The 19,590-nt window shown below is 43.5% G+C and overlaps 1 protein-coding gene across 6 annotated transcripts in view; it reads left to right on the forward strand.

Moving 5' to 3' along the window:
- The window catches only part of LOC108716231 (E1A-binding protein p400), an 81,759-nt gene extending 68,245 nt beyond the window's left edge, over nucleotides 1-13,514 (forward strand). For 4 of the 6 annotated variants that reach the window (XM_018262356.2, XM_041567188.1, XM_018262373.2 and 1 more), the window contains 7 exons: nucleotides 571-719; nucleotides 1,004-1,186; nucleotides 1,581-1,746; nucleotides 8,533-8,648; nucleotides 9,116-9,280; nucleotides 10,857-10,934; nucleotides 12,585-13,514. In XM_018262356.2, coding sequence (XP_018117845.1) covers nucleotides 571-719; nucleotides 1,004-1,186; nucleotides 1,581-1,746; nucleotides 8,533-8,648; nucleotides 9,116-9,280; nucleotides 10,857-10,934; nucleotides 12,585-12,836 — 1,109 coding nt within the window. In that variant the 3' untranslated portion in view covers nucleotides 12,837-13,514. The remainder of the gene's footprint in view (nucleotides 1-570; nucleotides 720-1,003; nucleotides 1,187-1,580; nucleotides 1,747-8,532; nucleotides 8,649-9,115; nucleotides 9,281-10,856; nucleotides 10,935-12,584) is intronic. The other 2 variants (XM_018262367.2, XM_018262381.2) reach the window with 1 other exon arrangement.
- The last annotated feature ends 6,076 nt before the right edge of the window (nucleotides 13,515-19,590 follow it).

The raw sequence follows: 19,590 nt of genomic DNA on the forward strand, positions 1-19,590 counted from the left end.
GTGAAATAAAAGGTTTAATATTAGAAAACCTATCACAAATAGAAGGTAATTGAAAAAGAGTTATTTTTGGTGAACTATATGAAAACAACTGTATTGAAAAAAGTGTTTGAAGGTGAGCAGCCCCTGTAAAAGAGCTGTTTTGCTAGTTTTCCCAGTTGTAGTACGAATAACAACTGTTATGCTGTTTGTGTACGTTCTACCTGTTGAAGGATGTAAGTGTAAGTTGACGTATTGCAGCATTTTTTGCTTTCAATTTGATGTGTTTTTATATACAAGGGTATCTATGCATATGTTGAGCTATACTATTGGTCACTTGTATATGTCTGGAAATAAGTCATCTTTACATAAACCTAAGCTTATCAGATGAAAGAACTGTTTGGTGAATAGCCTTGTCAGTGATGTAGGTGGTCGAACCTAAGGCATACCTTTCGCCTCTTATTATTTTATCAACAAAATGTGTTATATTTTCATCATTTTGGTTCTTTAATAGAAAGAAATGTTGTTTTGTACTGTGGTTGTCTCTTACCACTTGCTTTCTCGCTTTGTTCTTACTTACGCTGTTTCCTTTAGCCACCACTGGAGGTGTCCAAGGAACTAGTAAAACTTTAACCCCAGCTCAGCTGCAAATCTTTAGAAGTCAGCAAGCGAGTCAAATGCAGGTTCCTCAAATCCAGGCACAGGCATCAGGTCAAATAAAAGCTGTTACTAAGGTGTCCCAGGTAAGAATAAACATTGCATTCTTTTTTTGTATGTGCTAAACTGAGGAAGAGATGAGATTTATCATTGAAGCTTAATTATTCGACTGCTCATCTTCCTGGTATGTGTTCACAACAGTAGGGCTGTATAGGGGAAGGAGGGTAGTCACTTCAGGGAAGCTCTATTGTGGCCCTATTATGTTTAAAAATTTAGGATTTGATCAGTCGCATTGGTAAATGTGTGCTGTATGTTAAATGCATTGATACACAGTAGCTGAAACCGAAGTTCGTCTTTCTTTTTGTTTCAGGAACAATTATTAAAGCTGCAGAAACAGAAGCTACAACAGGTAACACAGACTGGAACCCTTGCAGGCACAGCACAAGTACAGGTTCAACCTCAACAAACTCAGCAGCTTGCGACAGTTACTGCTTCCCGTGCTGGAACAGTCCTTGCTAGTACGACTATGACCAATCTACAGGTGGCACGGCTGGTAAGAATATTATAGAGCAGTGATCCCCAACCAGTAGCTCATGAGCAACATGTTCCCCTCCAACCCCTTGGATGTTGCTCCCAGTGGCCTCAAACCAAGTACTTATTTTTGAATTACTGACTTGGAGGCAAGTTTTTATTGCATAAAAACAACATGTTCTGCCAAACAGAGCCTCAAGTAGGTTGACAGTCCTCCCAGGGGCTACCAAATGGCCAATCACAGCACTAATTTGGCACCCCAAGAACATGTTTCATGCTAGTGTTGCTCCCCAACTCCTTTAACATCTGAATGTTCCTCAAGGGTTCAAATGGTTGGGGATCTCTGTTATAGAGAAACGTCTGTATATGTGGATGTGTTCATGTCCACTAAACTCCGTGCATATTTCTTAATTAAGTTGCAGGCCCAAAGTCAGATCCAAGCACAGTCAGGACAGACAGCGCAAGTTGCCCTGGCAAAGCCGCCAGTTGTGTCAGCAGTTGTCTCACCAGGGGGAGTCACCACTTTACCGGTTACTGTAGCGGGAATCAGTGTTTCAATAAACCAGCCCCATAAGGCAGCAGGTATGCATTTTTATTAAGTGTAAATGTTTGTTTCATGTGGGATTTCATGCAACTTTTTATAAAAGCTTTCTGCCTGTTTCATAACATGGCTTCTGAAAACAGTATTGCATCGCATATCTTAATCCTGTAGCGTTAGGTGTATAGCAGCTCACAATTCTATCATTTTAATCATGCATTTAAGGTTTGTTCTTCTGCATTAGATTCTTGGTGCTGTAGGTTTTCAGTTACAAAACAGAAAAGGGATATCTTCAGGCAAGTGTTCTTTAAAAAGATTTATTACTCTCTCATCTCCGGGGGACACAGGCACTGGAGGGTTAACTTCACCTTCCGGGAGGAAAGGACACTAAAAACAAGAACTTTGACAGCCCTCCCTGGGGCCAGCCCGCCTATCCCAGCAGGCCACACCCCCACCAGGAGGCTGTCACACCCCAGTTTTTTTTTAGTGTCCTCATGGGAGGAGGACACTCTCCCCTCAGGGGAGATTTTTTCTTTTGATTTTTTATTTATTATTTAATTTTTTATTATTATTATTTATTTATTTCCTTTTAGGTAATTCCCGGGCAGGAATTCCGGTTCAGCCCCGGTTGATTCAGGGCATTTTGTTGATGGGGCAGGAGCTACTGCTCTGTCCCCTGAGCCCTTGTGCACCGTGAGACAGGAGCTGCGGCTCAGTTCTCCTGGTTGGGGTGCCAGCGGCTGGCTCCGCTCTTCCGCACCCCCAACCCAGTAGTGGTTCTCCACTTTTGGCTCCGACCACGCTACTCCCTTACCCAGGGAGCGGAGCGGCAGATTTCCTTCCAGAGGCATTTTTTGCGGCTTCGCGCCGCTCACAGGTGACGTCATCGCGCATGCGCGCGCACGCGCGCGCACTTCCTTCTCTTCGCGCCGTTTTTCCTTTTGCTGGGCGCAGTCTTGCAGCGCCTCTCCTGGATCACCAGTCTGCCACAGGCTCTCCAGACCGCACAGGGCTCCATCCTCCTACACAGGCATTGGCAGGCTAACTTCCTCTTCCAGAGGCAGAGTCCTTACAGGCACAGATTTTCAGCGTTCAGGCTGCATCTCACAAGGACGGCTGACACCCTCTTTCAGGCCTGTATCATACCTTACCTAATTAGACCCTTGGGCTACCTTTTCTAGTTAGGTATATATATATATATTATATATATATATATATATATATATATATATATATATATATATATATATATATATATATATATATATATATATATATATATATATATATATATATATATATATATATATATATATATTTTTGTATTCCATACACATACTTAGGGACTATGGCAGATCCCACCAGGGAGGGTCCTAAGCTGCGTTCTACGCAATCTACTGCCAAGGTTCCTTCCGTGCCTAAGGTCTCCTTTCTAGCATGTTCCAATTGTCGCTCCAGACTTCCTCTGGGTCACCCTGAGCCTACATGTACAGCATGTTCGCAGCCTTCCCATGCCCCGGCTTCCACGGACAGCCACGGCGCATCGGCTGCAGTACCTGAACCTCCGTGGGCTAAAAATTTAGCGGATTCTATTTCTTCCCTTCAGGGACTTGCACGGCTCCCCGAGTCTTTAGACAAGTTCCTTGCCCAGCTGGCTTCCCAACCTCCCTCTGGGATATCCGGGAAACGTAAGGTCTCTGACACAGTCTTACTTCCGAACTCCGACGAGGAGTCGGAACTGGCAGAGGATGGCCAAATTTCTGACAGGGACTCTGACGAGGATTCCCATCGGGAACCTGAGATTCCTCCAGCCATCTCAGACATAGACAGCTTGATTGAGTCTGTTCTCGAGACTCTTAACGTGTCTCCACCTGTCTCAGCCGATCCTTCCACTGATCTCTTTAAGAGACAGAAAAAGACGGCTAAGTTGTTCCCTTCACATGACCAACTTTTTTCTGTAGTCAAGGATGAGTGGGCCTCTCCAGAACGCAAAATCAATCTTTCCCGTCGCTTCGCCCTTCTCTATCCTTTTCCCAAGGACGACACTGATCTTTGGTGCCTCTCTCCTACAGTCGATCCACCTATCTCCCGTCTAGCCAAGTCCACCACCATTCCAGTTCCCGACGCGGCTGGATTCAAGGATCCTATTGACAAGAGGCTGGAGGGATTCTGCAAATCCATATTTTTCGCCTCAGGTGCAGCCCTCAGACCGACCTTCGCTACCGCTTGGGTCAGTCGCGCTTCAGAGGTCTGGGCCGATCAGCTCTGTCAGGCTGTTATAGATGGTTCTGACCAAGCTTCTATTTTACAGCTGGCGGAACAACTCAAGGAGGCTTCCCAGTTCCTCTGCCAGGCATCCTTGGACTCGGCGAAGATGATTGCCAGGGCTTCCGCCACTTCCATAGCGGCCAGACGTTTCCTCTGGCTCAAACATTGGTCGGCGGACTTGACATCCAAGAAGTCACTTGTCTCTATTCCCTTCGCATGCAAGGTTCTATTTGGCACTGAGCTAGATAAAATCATCAGCCAGGCTACAGGGGGCAAAAGTACCCTCCTTCCACAGAACAAGCCTAAGCAGCAGTCGGCAAATCGCCGTTTCTCTCGATTTCGTTCCTTTCGCTCCAAACAAGCTAAGACTCCAACCACAGAAAGGAGCGCCCCTTCCTTTAGGGGAAAGTGGAAGAGACCTGCCTGGTCCGCTGGCAGACAGACTCAGAAACCTTCTGCCGACAAAGCATCCTCTTCCTGAAGGTTTGACCACCTCCCGAATCGAGAGGGTGGGAGGGCGTCTCCTCTCTTTTCGGCAGGTCTGGTCTCACTCCTTCGTAGATGCCTGGGTCCACGAAGTGCTCCACCAAGGTTATTCCATAGAGTTTCGACATCCTCCTCCAGAGAGATTTCTCTCTTCTCCCCCACCGTCCAATCCCGTACGCAGAGAAGCCTTCTTAAGGGCCATTTCCGCCCTCCAACAGGCGGGGGTAGTGGTACCGGTACCCAAGGAGGAGGAACGGCAGGGATTCTATTCCATCCTCTTCTGCGTTCCCAAGAAGGACGGAGGAATACGTCCCATTCTGGATCTCAAGAAACTCAATCGTTGCCTCAGACGTTTCTCTTTCCGGATGGAATCCATCCGTTCCGTCATTTCAGCAATGGAACCAGGGGAGTTTCTTTCCTCCGTCGACATCAAGGACGCTTACCTCCATATCCCTATCCACCGGGCGCATCATCGCTACCTGCGATTTGCCTCCCTGGGGAAGCACTTCCAATTTGTGGCTCTCCCTTTCGGCCTGGCCACGGCTCCTCGGGTCTTCACCAAGATCCTGGCCCCAGTTTTAGCCCTCCTTCGGTCTCAGGGGGTATCAGTGACCCCCTACCTGGACGATCTCCTCATCAAGGCTCCATCAGCCCAGAGAAATCGGTCCGATCTGTCCCTCGTGATCCAGACCCTACAACAACATGGATGGATCATCAACTTCAAGAAGTCGTTCCTGGTTCCCGCACAGAGAATGACATTCTTGGGGACTCTCTTCGATACCCAGCTCTGCCGCACCTTTCTTCCAGCGGACAAGGCTCTAACTCTACGCAGTCGCATTCTCTCTCTGGCGACCTCGCCATGCACTCCCCTCAGATCTTGCATGCAGGTACTGGGGTTGATGGTCTCGGCGATAGATACCATTCCTTTTGCTCAGCTTCACACTCGTCCCCTTCAGCGAGTCATCCTGACACACTGGGACCCAGAGAGAACGTGTCTGGACTCTCCCATCACTCTCCCCTCTCCGACGAGGACTTCCCTAAGGTGGTGGCTTCAACCAGCCAATCTCAGCCAGGGCAAGCCGTTTGCAATCCTTCACTGGACCATCCTCACCACGGATGCCAGTCTCCGGGGTTGGGGTGCGGTGTGTCAGGGCCAGACGGCACAGGGCAGATGGCTCCCCTCAGAGACATCTCTTCCAATCAATGTCCTGGAACTCCGAGCCATTCGCCTGGCTCTCCTTCACTGGACAGACTTCCTCAGGGGCAAGACCGTCAAGGTCCAGACGGACAATGCCACGGCGGTGGCATACATCAACCATCAGGGAGGGACTCGCAGCAGGGGAGCCATGCAGGAGGCCTTGCGCATTCTCACCTGGGCGGAGAAGTACGTACCGGCCATTTCCGCAGTCCACATTCCGGGAGTGGAAAATTGGACGGCGGACTTCCTCAGCAGGGAAACTCTCGATCAAGGAGAATGGGCCCTGCACCCAGAAGTGTTCGCAATTCTGACCGACCAATGGGGCATGCCAGAGGTCGACTTGATGGCCTCCAGGACCAATGCAAAGACTCCGCTTTTCATGTCTCGGTCACGGGATCCAAGGGCCGTCGGAGTAGACGCGCTCACGGCTCCATGGCCGTTCCACTTCGTTTACGTCTTCCCCCCCTACCTCTCCTCCCCAGGATACTGAAGAGGATCAAGCGGGAGGGGGTCAGGACCATGCTAGTGGCTCCATACTGGCCCAGAAGGGCCTGGTTTGCAGATCTCGTCAATCTCGCAGAGACGGAGCCCATCCATCTTCCAAATCGTCAGGATCTTCTAAGCCAGGGCCCAGTATTCCACCCGAATATTCATCTGTTCCATTTGACGGCCTGGCTCTTGAGACCTTAGTCCTCAAACGGCGGGGGTTTGATGACCGAGTGATAGCGACCATGATTGCTGCCAGAAAACCTTCCTCCTCTCGTATCTATTACAGAACATGGAGGACCTACATCACTTGGTGTACCGCTCACTCTTTTCCCCCGCATCGTTACAGCACGGCCCGCTTACTCGGATTTCTGCAGCAGGGCCTTGATTCAGGCCTTCGCCTTGCCTCCCTCAAGTCTCAGATCTCTGCCTTGTCCGTACTTTTCCAGCTCAACATTGCACTGAAATCTCCTGTTCGGACCTTCCTGCAGGGAGTCGCGCATCTCGCCCCTCCCATTCGGGCACCTGTACCTGGTTGGGACCTCAACCTAGTCCTGACGGCTCTGCAGGGTGCTCCCTTCGAGCCCCTCGCTCAGGCCTCGGATGTCCTTCTCACCTGGAAGACCGTGTTCCTCCTCGCTATCACGTCGGCCAGACGGGTGTCCGAGCTAGCAGCACTTTCCTGCCGTTCGCCTTTCTTAATTTTCCACCAGGACAAGGCTGTGCTCCGGCCCATACCCACCTTCCTGCCAAAGGTAGTATCGGCCTTCCACCTCAATCAGGACATTGTGGTTCCATCCTTCTGTCCACACCCTAAGTGTTCTAAGGAGACTGCACTACATTCCCTGGATGTGGTCCGCGCTCTCAGATATTATGTTCACAGATCCGCATCCTTTCGCAGGTGTGATGCTCTCCTCGTCATCCCTACTGGTCCACGGAAGGGTCTGAAAGCTTCCAAGACCTCCCTTGCCAGATGGATACGATCCACGATTCACCGGACCTACCAGATCGCCGGTAAACCTTCTCCTCTGAGGGTCACGGCCCACTCGACCAGATCACTGGCGGCTTCCTGGGCAGCGCGGAACATGGCTTCTGTGGAGCAGATCTGCAAGGCTGCCACCTGGTCTTCCATCCATACCTTCACCCGCTTCTACCAGGTTCATGTTGCCTCCTCCTCTGAGGCTGTTTTCGGTAGGAAGGTACTGCACGCTGTCGTGCAATCTTCAGCTTGATCTACCCACCCTTCTTGGGACTGCTCTTGAACGTCCCTCCAGTGCCTGTGTCCCCCTGAGATGAGAGAGTAAGATGGATTTTTGTTTTACCTGTAAAATCCTTTTCTCTCTTCATCGAAAGGGGGACACAGGCACGCCCATCCCTTATGATCTCAAGCTTAGCTGCGGAAGGTTCCTTCAGACAGTTCTGTCTAGATCCAGCATCACCTCCTTGGTGGGGCTCCCAAGCCCTTGTGTTTTTAGCTCCTTTTTTGTCCTTTTTGCGTGGACATCAGTCAAGTTAGCCCAAGGTTCTTCCTTGGTCAGTTCTAGTTAATTCCTCAGTTATCTTTTACACTTTTAACGTTCTGGGGTGTGACAGCCTCCTGGTGGGGGTGTGGCCTGCTGGGATAGGCGGGCTGGCCCCAGGGAGGGCTGTCAAAGTTCTTGTTTTTAGTGTCCTTTCCTCCCGGAAGGTGAAGTTAACACTCCAGTGCCTGTGTCCCCCTTTCGATGAAGAGAGAAAAGGATTTTACAGGTAAAACAAAAATCCATCTTTTTGTAATTGCCTAGGTTAAAGGAAGATTTATGTCAGAAATACTGTAAAATAGCTGTCGGCACATATGCCAATTTTGTACACAAAGTATAAATGGGGGCAGTTTGTAAATAAGATGGGAAAAGTTTTCAATAGTAATTACATTGCTGCCAAAAGTCACCCAATACCTTTATGAGCAAATCGCCTTTATCAATAAAGGGTTTTGCACTAAGGTACTGCTGTCAAGTAGGAGGCTGGCCTGTCCTCTAATAATACAAAGCAAGCAGAACAGAGTTTTTTTCCAAGTCTACTACCCTTAGGCCCCTCACACTCAAGCCAGCTCCATTAAAAGGCAACTAGTAGAAACTTTGGTATAAGAATGATTGCACTTATGTTTGAGCTGTAGAGCCTACTCTTGTGCACTTTAAGCTCTTATTTAAATTAAATGTACTTTTTCTTGTAAAAGCAGCACAAAGAAACGTACATTGAGACATATGTGTGCAGTGATGTCCTGTAGTTAAACCAGTTGCCTAACCATGTGTTTAATTTTAATTTTGTACTATGGGATCTCACAGCTTTTTTTACCCAAAACTTCTAATCAGTAGGAGTTTAGTTCATAATGATATTTTCATGTTTTTTTTTTTAGGAGGGCAGACAGTTGTTGCACAACCATTACATATGCAGCAAGTGCTGAAAGTCAAGCATCCTACCCAACAACAACAGAAAGCTCTCCAGTCACAGACCCCACTGGGGCAGCAGAAGGTATGGAATGAATTTATAGTTCTTTTTAGTTAGGAATATATATAATATATATATACCAATTATTCTCAGACCAGCACTCCCTGTTGTAAAAATTCAATTATTTATTGTTACATAATATCTATGCCCGACGTTTCAGTCCCTATTGGGACCTTTTTCAAGGAAAAAGGTCCCAATAGGTATGACGATAGCTAGCTAGAAGAAAATAATTTTGCTTTGTTGTGATTTTGTTTTTTATTGCCTTTATTGGATGAGAAAAACTTTTTAATGGCTAAGTAAATTTTGGCACACAATTCCTGATGCACCTTTTCACCTTGCTTTTATCCTTATGACTCTCTCATACTAATAAGTAGAAAGATAATTATTTACTACTAATACATGTTGCTTTTGACTTTTTGCTTTTTGATTTTGACTTGTGGTTGAATTTATATCTTCCTGTCTGCTTCTTTCCCTGGGCTTTTAATGCTCAGCCTTACCTTTCCCTCCAGATAACGACACCTCAAGTATCCACTGCATCCCAGCAGCAAAAGGTCACCTATGCCACCCAACAAGGGATTAAAACTCAGTTCTTAACCACTTCCTTAAGTCAGGCACAGAAAGCAGTTGGGACTCAGCAAGTGCAAGCCCAGATACAGGTAGGATAATGCACGAGCCTCAAGGATATTCGTGCCTTCAACCCACAACTGGAGCTAGGAGGAGGACAGTACATGGACCCTGATCTGAGAGAAAACACAATTACTTTCTGCAGTGATTATTAAGTTGCACACAGAGCCGTCCAAAACATTTGTCTTGTTGAGGGTGATTACTAGTTCTTTAGGGTAGGACTACACAAACGTTTTCGGCCCGATCCGACGCGCTGCGCCAAAACGCATGCAGCAAAAATAAGGTATGAGAGAGAAACTTCGGATGCATCCGACAGTTGTGTCGCTTCGGATCAACGCTGCAACTTCATCATCCAATGCATTCACTTACCTTATTTCCACGGCATGCAATTTGTCGCATGCGTTTTTTCGCAGCGCGATGAACCATGCCGAAAACGTTCGTGTAGTCCTACCCTTAAACTGATGCTGCCATTCTACTGAAACAAACTAACATATTTGTCTGGGAATCTATTTGTAGTTCTACAGCATTCTACATTGACGTTCATGGCCATTGATCCTTAATGGTTTACAGCAGTTAATCATGGAGTGTATAGTGCTTCGTTAGCTCTGCTTTGGTTGGACAGCCATATCCGCAGGAGCTGCTATCCGTCAGCTTGTCTGTAGAAATGAATGAATGACTGTTGTGCAAAATATCTATGTTTTAACCAGGCAGGGCATAATAAGAATAAATGTTATGGCTGCAGCACCAGAGATCATATTGCATATAGGTCACTTTTTCATCTATGCTGGGGAGGGCAAAAAGACAATTCACTTGAGCTGATTTCTATTTCAGGTTTGTTGCTATTTTGAAATCAAATGAAATGGGATACTTAATAGTTAGAAAAAAAAAATAATAATACACTCATGTCTTCCACTGCAGCTTCTTTACATTTCCCCTGTGCAGTGGATTTTCAGCAGTGCAGCTGCAGTAACATCTATGCCCAATTTATGCAGTAGGCTTAGGAAATGGGGTGTACTTTTATTTGGGGTTGTGGCAGCAGCCCATCTTCCTATGCCTTATATCTAAATCAGACCTGAACGTTTAAGCAGTTGTCATTCCACTCTGGTATGAGTATTTTTTTGAAGCAAGGTTTAAAAAACAAAAAAACTAAATCTTCAGGGTAAATACAGTGTAATTTTATTGCTGCTGCTGCGATTACTGTTCTACTACATCATTTAAACAATGTAACTTTAATTTTCATTATGATGAGGTTACATAGATCCATTGAATTTAAAAATCAAAACCAATGTATGAAGAGGTATATTAAAGTGTTTTTAATTGTACACATCAAAGAGCGTAACTATATAGATATATGCTGTGCAATATCGACATAATCAGACACAGAGTAGAGATTATGGCAAGAGATGGGTGACAAGATCAGACCAGACAAAACATTGTAAGGAAAAAAGCAGAGTTCCAGCATGACATTGTCTCCTAGCTGGTCCACCTGAAAGGTAACATTTTTGTATATAAAGATTTGAAAGACAGGGTTTGTTATCATGAATAAGTGTTATCTGCATAACCGAAAAAAGCCATGTCTGTTCTTACTGATTCTCTCTCTCTGTAAAGGTTGCAAAAATTCCCCAAGTGGTCCAGCAGCAAGCAGCAATTGCCACACTGCAGCAAGTTGTGTCTGCATCACAGCAGGTAAAGCAGACTTTTAACCAATTCTGTTTTTTGTATTTTTGTTTTCTTTGTTGAAAACGTGAAAATGAGTGCAGGCAACCTAATGTCACACTAGGCCTGTGTAGAAACGCAGGTGGAGAAAACGGCAATCCGAGGGGATCCACTACTTGCTGTTAGGTTCATTAACAGGTACAGTGTTGGCTTGTATGCACACGGGGTGCATCTTGTTGTGAAAATGTATACTTTCATTCTTCTGTGATGAAATCTGCTCCATGTATGTGCATACAGACCAATTCTGTGCCTGCCAGTGAGCCTAATATCAAGGAGCACATCCACTTGCTTCAGCTTTTTCTCCACCTGCTTTTCTGCAATGGCACAAATATATTCTAGTGTGCCTATAAGTGCCCCATCAGCTACAACACACATTAATCATTTTGCCTATGTCCTAATAAAACTTTTTTTTTTTTTTTTTTTAAAGGGATATTGTCATGGAATAAAAGTTTTTTCAAAACGCATCAGTTAATAGTGTTGTTCAAGCAACATTCTGCACTGAAATCCGTTTCTCAAAAGAGCAAACAGATTTTTTTCATATTTAATTTTGAAATCTGAAATGGGGCTAGACATATTGTAAAGTTTCCTAACTACCCCAAGTCATGTGACTTGTGCACTGATAAACTTCAGTCACTCTTTACTGCTTTACTTCAAGTTGGAGTGAAATCATCCCCCCCCCCAGCAGCCAAACAACAGAACAATGGGAAGGTCCCACTGCATCACATTCAGTTACATTGAGTAGTAGAAACAACAGCCTGTCACAAAGCAGTTCCATCCTAAAGTGCTGACTCTTTCTGAAAGCACATGACCAGGCAAAATGACCTGAGATGGCTGCCTGCACACCAATATTACAACTAAAAATACACTTGCTGGTTCAGGAATGAAATTGTATATTGTAGAGTGAATTATTTGCAGTGTAAACAGTGTAATTAAAAATGAAAAATACATAAAAAAAAAATCATGACAGAATCCCTTTTACTTAATTTGTTTTGAATTATATTTTTTGAGTTTCCCATATTTAGTGTATAGTTGCAGCATTTTTGCCCTTTATCTGGGGCAAAATAAATTGGACCATAATTTTCTATTTTTCATTGATTAATAATTTCTATGATTTCTTTACGTTGTTTCTGGGACTGCAATTTTCATTGATTAATAATTACTACTATTTCTTAACGTTGCTTTCTGGGACTGCATAAGTACTTCTATAGGTCCCTATATATAAACACTAGGGATGCACTGAATCCAGGATTTGGTTCAGGATTCTGCCTTTTTCAGCTGGATTCTGGCATGCTGGACCGAATCCTAATTTGCATATGCAAATTAGGAGCGGGGAGGGAAATCGCGTGTCTTTGTTACAAAGGAAGTTAAAAAATGCTGTCCCCTTCCCACCCCTTATTTGCATATGCAAATTAGGGTTCGTTATTTGCCTGAATCGATTCGTGGGTTCGGCCAAATCCAAAATAGAGTCCCTAATAAACACCTTCCTCTTCTGCATATGAAACTTTAACAAGAGCATTTTTAAACACAGCCTTGCACTCAAAATAACAATGTTTAGGTGGCTAATTTTATGTTGATAGTCTTTTGTTTCCACAACAAGTGTTTCCATCATATTTACCACAGGTCCAGCCACAAACCGTGACACTGACCCAGGCAACAGCCCCAGGACAGCCCCAGGTCCAGATGATACAAGCCCACGTAGTGCAACAGAAATTACAACAAGTCATTGCAGCAGCTGCTTCACCACAGATCCAGGCAGCAGATGGTCAGAGCACGGCAATGGGTCTGGTCTCAGCAGATGCTCAGAACCAGCAGGCCAAGTTGCAAGTCCGACCCCCAACTGTCAGGATTAAAGCTCCCACTAAACCCAGTTGAGAAGCAAGTGGGACTCCTTTGAATCAAGAAGCCATGTTAATGAATCTTTACACCTTTGTTAAAGCCTTTGTGCCTGAGGGGGCCTTTGAATAGTACTGTAGGACCATTCTGAATCAAGGGGAGCAAATGAAATAGTCTTTACTTCAGGGAAATACTTTCATCCTCATCCAAGAGAAAATCAACTGGAGCGGTTAAGTTTTTGGTTTTTTCATATCTTGCCATCAACGTCTTGACAAATCATTCATTATTTCAGAATCTCTCGAGCTCAGGATTCCATTTGTCTGGCTTACTACAGAGGAATAAGCTTGAACTTTCAGGACTTTCAGTTGGTTGAAGAAAGTGTGGATACGGTTAAACCATGCTTCTACATTTACTTGATTGATAAATCAGGCATATACTATCCATAGTAGCACAAATCATTGTCTTACGTGAAGGATCTGACCAATGCTACTGTTGCACAAATGTACACGCATATATCTTGTGCTATTGTATGCATGCTTCATTAAAGTGTTCACAGAAGGCATGCTACACAAAATGTTCACTTACTAAGGGGAAAAAGCCATAACTGGAAGAACAGGTTTCACGTCTGTGGCCTTGTAAAGGTGTATATGCCAATCTATGTACCACTACTATGTGCAGCCTGCAAACGTTGCCTTTTTTAGGGGCCATTATTAAAAACAAAAAAATAGCTTTTCGATTCAGATTGAAAGGACAATACAGCGCATAACTTGGTCAGGTTTTGTTATTTTTTTATACAGACATTTTTGTGAGTAGAGTATTTTAAAAGAAAAATCAAAGCAGAGGTATAGCTAAGTAAACAAATTGGGTATATATCCTATATCTGCTGCAGGGGGATACCGTTTTTTTGTTTTCATTTACATCTTAGCTGAATTTCAGCAGAATAAGAACCGTGATTGGGTGAGAAGTTGTACCAGTATTCTCTAAAATTTGTTGTAGTAAGTAACTGCTTTTTGTTGTATTTTGCCATGTACAGACTATATGCTTTTAAGATAGAGACTTATTTCCTTCCCTCTTTAACCCTTTTGCTTCCCAGTATATCAAAGTATGTTCGGTTACATGGTTGTGTCCAGGGTAATCTGAATTAATGCTAAACGCAGGCATTGCCTTTGCTATTGGAGGTTTTTGTTTGCACAATAATAACTTATTTTTCAACAAACCATCAGGTATAGACAGGACTGTGTGTAAGGGCCCAAGGCTTGCACTAGGCAATGGTGTACCCGTCCAAAAAAATTCAAATGCAGAAATTAAACCTTAAAAATATGTTTAACTCTTGATTTTCTTTTTCTGATTTTAATTTCCAAGAATGTTTTCTAAAATGTTTAGTTTTTTTTTTTTCTAAAATATATTGTCTTGTTAATTATGAAGTAAAACTAAACGACAACATTGTTGCCAAGAAAAGACTTCTCTGTTTTCAAATGTAACATTTCTTGTGGGGGTTAATCATTTTCAAGCACATTATCCGTTTTCTAAATACACTTCTCTCATCTCCGGATGGCGGCGCAACTATAGAAGAGAAAGTGTAGGTGGCAGTTGGTGCGCGCCGGGCCCCTCAGAAGATTTTTTTGCAGGTTATTACAACACTGGTTCCAGCATAGAAAATAATTGCAAAAGATTGTGCATAAAAATGGGAGAATAAGGACATAGTGCTCAATGCTACTTCTGCACAAAGTAGTCAAACACATCCTGACAGCTCTAAAAGCTCTATGTTTGTTTAGGCTAGCAGCTGCCATATTAACTTGGTGTGACATCACTTCCTGCCAGAGTCTCTCCCTGCTCACTTATAGCTCTGGGTTCAGATTATAGCAGGGGGAGGGTAGAGAGACAGAGGAGCAAACTGAGCATGCTCAAGTCCTGCCCTGGAGGTTTAAGCTGAAGGCAGGAAGTCTGATACAGAAGCCCATGTGTACACAATACAAGGAAAGAAATGTGGTGTTTCTTTTGACAGAGGACTCAGAGCAGCATTACTTTGAGGGTTTACTGGTATATATAGACCTTTCTGATAAAGCTTACTTAGTTTTAGCTTTTCCTTCTCCTTTAACAGCAAGGTCTAGAAAGTCTACGCATGAACAATGTGACTATCATGGGACTTTCTGAACAGTTTGGTGCTAAATGTCTATATAATTACACTACTCTATAGCATGTAAAGACCACAAATAGCACCTATAATGTGAATTATCCCCGCAAAGAAAACGATTAAAAATTCAGAATGGGAGTAAATTTCTTTAGGCACATAAATACTAAACCGAAAATCTAGAAACATTGGTGATCGTTTTTGATTTTGGCAAAATCAACTCTTTGCTGATTTACGCTAGTCAATACTGAGCAATAATGCACTTGTAACAAACTGCATGCAGAGGGGTGGTTGGATTAGAGTAAGTACTAAATTCTGTGTTTTCACACAATCTGCTGTGTAGAGTCCTGCGCGGGTCCATTTTTTGGAACTCATACCCTACCTGCAACCTGCATTCTTACCCGCTTGGACCCGCTACCCGACTCGCAAGTACCTTATCCGAAACCCGGACCCGCGACCTGCTGACCATCAAGAATCAGGAAGTGTGGTCATTGTAAACCGAAAGTGACATCATCGGAAGTAGGCGTGATCGTTTCCAAGCATTCATGACGGAAGGCAAGAGTTCAGGAAATAGACGAAGAGCGTAGTCAGGCAAGCCGGGGTTGGTACAGGCAGAGTTCAAGCAGGGTCAGACAGGCAGTGGTCGGTACAGGCAGCGTTCAAAGGATAGTCAGGCAGGCAAGGGTCAATACCTGTAGATTTCAGAATAGTCAGACAGGTAAAGGTCAGGATAAACAGAATTCATAATAGTCAGACAGGCAGACATGAAAAACCAGAATAACAAACAGATAAAGCTCACCCAGGAACAGAATTGACCTAACAACGGGCAATGAGTTTGAGCTCAAAGCCCCTTTAAATATTCAAATTTTGCGCCACTCGAGGTGATGATGTCACGCGATCGGCGCGTAAAACATGGAAGTGCCTGCTCAGCAACTGAGGAAGAAGGACCACGCGGCAGGTGTCCCCGTTGGCCCACTAGACCACCAGGGTGAGTGTTCATTACAGGCTGGGTGTGCATTAGTATTTTTCCGAGTTAGGGTCAGGTGCGGGTTGAAGCTTTCCCGAGCCACCATCACCACTTTGTGGGTATTTCACGGGTACCCAACCTGATGCAGGTCTTACCCTGTAGTGTTATGAGTTTTTGGTGTTCTGTACTGGAACACATGTGCCCGCAGGAGTGTTGCCTAAGAAAAAAGGTCACCTTATTGCACAAAAAGTAATAAGGACATATTGTGAAACAGATTTATTACACAATCACTGTATTTTGGGGACTTTTGTTAGATATTTCCTCAAGGTACAATTTTTTTCTCTCGGCTTTGCTGCAAACAACTCAGTTCTGCTGTACGGCAAAGCCTATCCCCTGCGTGGCAGACTTACTTATAAAGGCTGCATGTTGTCCTTGATACACCCATCTTTCTGGGATTCTGTCTTCAAGTATGACATCACAATAGTCTCTGGTGCCAAGGGCGGTGTTTCCTGAGGTCCCATGACATGGTAACTGTATTTTAGCTGCTGTTTTCACTGAAGAACCATATAATTGAGCTGTGCAACACAATTTCATATGCTGCACGTGTGGCCAGGCTGGACTATGTATAAAAAATTGATTGACTTTCTCTGAATAAATCCATATCTTTATTGCTGTAAGGTACATGGCACATTCTAGCACACCCACTGCCTGAAAATATGTTTTGGGAACAAATGTTCTATTTTATATGGAATATAGATAGAGATGTAGAGAGCATCTGACCCGTTTATCTTCATGTGTAAGAACTAAGGATAGACATACTTAGCCTGTCCTGAGGGTCAGATGGACAGATACCATATGACGGCCATATAATGTGCAAGGCCATCTTTCTGTTATTCTGCTGTTTTGTCCCACCACAACAAATGGAGCAGCAGGAGGTGAAGAGCAGCTGAAGAGATGTGGCTCCACTTCACTTGCTTCCATTCACTGACTAATGTAAACTTTCCGTCAGGGTGAAAATCCTTGGTTCACCGGAATTACAGGATTAATGGTTTGAGGGGCCCTCGACTTGCCAAACAGGCCAGATGTTCAGGCAGTGTGGTCACAAACTACAATAATGGTGTATCTTAAAGGAACAGTTCAGTGTAAAAATAAAAACTGGGTAAATAGGCTGTGCAAAATAAAAAATCTTTCTAATATAGTTAGTTAGCCAAAAATGTAATGTATAAAGGCTGGAGTGACTGGATGTCTATAATAATAGCCAGAACACTACTTCCTGCTTTTCAGCTCTCTAACTCTGAGTTAGTCATTGACTTGAATGGGGGCCACATGGGACATAACTGTTCAGTGAGTTTGTAATTGATCCTCAGCATTCCGCTCAGATTCAAAAGAAACCATTATGACCCAAATGGGCCCCCCTCAAGTCTCTGATTGGTTACTGCCTGGTAACCAATCAGTGGAAACCAAGAGAGCTGAAAAGCAGGAAGTAGTGTTCTGGCTATTATGTTACACATCCAGTCACTCCAGCCTTTATACATTACATTTTTGGCTAACTAACTATATTAGAAACAATTTTTATTTTATCTATTTACCCAGTTTTTATTTTTATACTGAACAATTCATTTAAGCAAAAACCTTTTTTAAATCAGTGCAGGGCAACAGTTATATTTAAATGCACAGAAAACACGAATCTTTTGGTGGTAACTTTGTAGTATAAAATTATTTTAAGATATTAGAATAAGGGCCAGTTCCCCCAGCCCCTTTGAGTGATTGCTCTCTGATCCAGTTGAAATCAGTGAAGTAACCACATTCTCACCTCTCTGCAGTGTGAAACCAGAACACTTGGCAACAAATAGTAATGTCACTCTTAGGTGCCTTGTTTCTGATTGGCTCCTGCTGCAGAGAAGAATGCAGGGATTCCATATTCCATGGTCTCATTTAAGTCTTCTTCTTAAGTCTTTTAACTGATTACCTTATTAATAATAAGACAACAGTACATTTATGATTTTTTTTTTTACTTGCCTTAAAGGATAAGTAAACCTTTAAAATAAGTGAATGTAAAATTGATGAGGGGGCTATTCTAAGCAGTTTTGTAATATACATTCATTATTTATTCCTTTGTCATTCCATGATAGTAAGGGAAATCTGTATTGTTGATATGAATTAATTGTTTATCAAACAGCACCACCACCGCCAGTTTCTGACCACCACGTAGTCAAGGAAGAAGTTGTCAGGAGAAAGAAAGAGGCTGCTGATGTTCTTCTGCTTAGGAAAGATTTGAGAAAGGGTTTCTTTCTCCTGACAACTTCTTCCTTGACTACGTGGTGGTCAGAAACTGGCCAGCAGGAGGTGCTGTTGTCACCAAATTAATTCATGTTAACAGTACATGTATTCCTGAATATCTTGGAATAAAAAAACAAAATAAATAATAAATGTACATTACAATAGTGCTTATAGCAACCTCATCAATTTCACATGCACTTATTTTAAAGGTTTATTTATCCTTTAAGGACAAGGATGCAAATAATATATATATAATTATAGAACATCCAGAAAACTCCAGGTCCCAATCATTACAAATGATAGATCCCATACCTATAGAATATTTTAAACTGGTATAACAATCTTTTTTTTTTCTCTAGGTCCTGGAAATGCCAACCACTTTAGGGAAAGTAAGAACCCATGTCGTCACTGCATGAATTCTACCCTATAGCAATTCATTATCTGTATATTGGCTAATTCTAGCATCTATCCTTCTAGGCATTCTATTCCCTTTATTAATAACAATAAAATAGTTTTAAAATTTTTATTTTCTTACTTTAAGATATACAAATAAAAGAAAAATCAACTCAAAACACTCAAGACAATGATAAAAACAAAGCATAGAACATAAAGATACACACCCAACATCGGCGTTTAGATGCTGCCCACAATGATCCTTTGGGATTAGGTGAGGAATAACAGACACCGTACTTAACCACTTTAAGTTCTTCCAGCCATGCTTTTTGTTTGAGTTTACATTTAAAGACAAGAAACTGGAAACACATTCAGTCCCCTCAGAAGGTCTTGTTAGTGGAATACAGGTACCAAAATGAAGGTTTCTCACAAAGACTAGAGCCTGTGGTTGAACTTTTAAAAGGCCCAGTATTGGACTGGCCCACCGGGATACCAGGAAAACTCCGGGTGGGCCCTGGTGTCAGTGGGCCCTCCTGCTTCTAAACATTTGGCCTATTTCATGGTCATTGCCTATTTCTATGAGAATAAAGAGGCTAAATAGATTGAATAATAGTGTGTAAAGAAAAGAGACTAGGAGAGGTTGAGTGAGGAGAGGAAGAATAATAGTACTGAGAGTGGGCCCCTGGTCTAAGGTTTTTGGGTGAGCCCTTGGTGTCCCATTCCGACACTGAAAAGGCCTTGCAACTCAAAAGTGGAAAAAAGTAACAAGGATACTCAAACCAGCAGTCTTGATCTACAAGAAATGGCACAGTTTATCCATTTGGTACCAGAGAGAACACAGTAAAAGTCTTCCTAAACTCTGCGAGACCCAAACCATCAAGGTCGATTCGGAACTGTGAAGAACGGATTAAGAAATGACACAATGCATATTCGGCAAGCATCAATAACAGTGCAAAGGGGATCCTTCACTGTTTTACAGTCTAACAGAGACTTGATTCAACTAGTGTGTGGCCCCTCAAATA

Source organism: Xenopus laevis, chromosome 1L, assembly GCF_017654675.1.
Source record: "Xenopus laevis strain J_2021 chromosome 1L, Xenopus_laevis_v10.1, whole genome shotgun sequence".
NCBI classification, from domain to species: Eukaryota; Metazoa; Chordata; class Amphibia; order Anura; family Pipidae; genus Xenopus; species Xenopus laevis.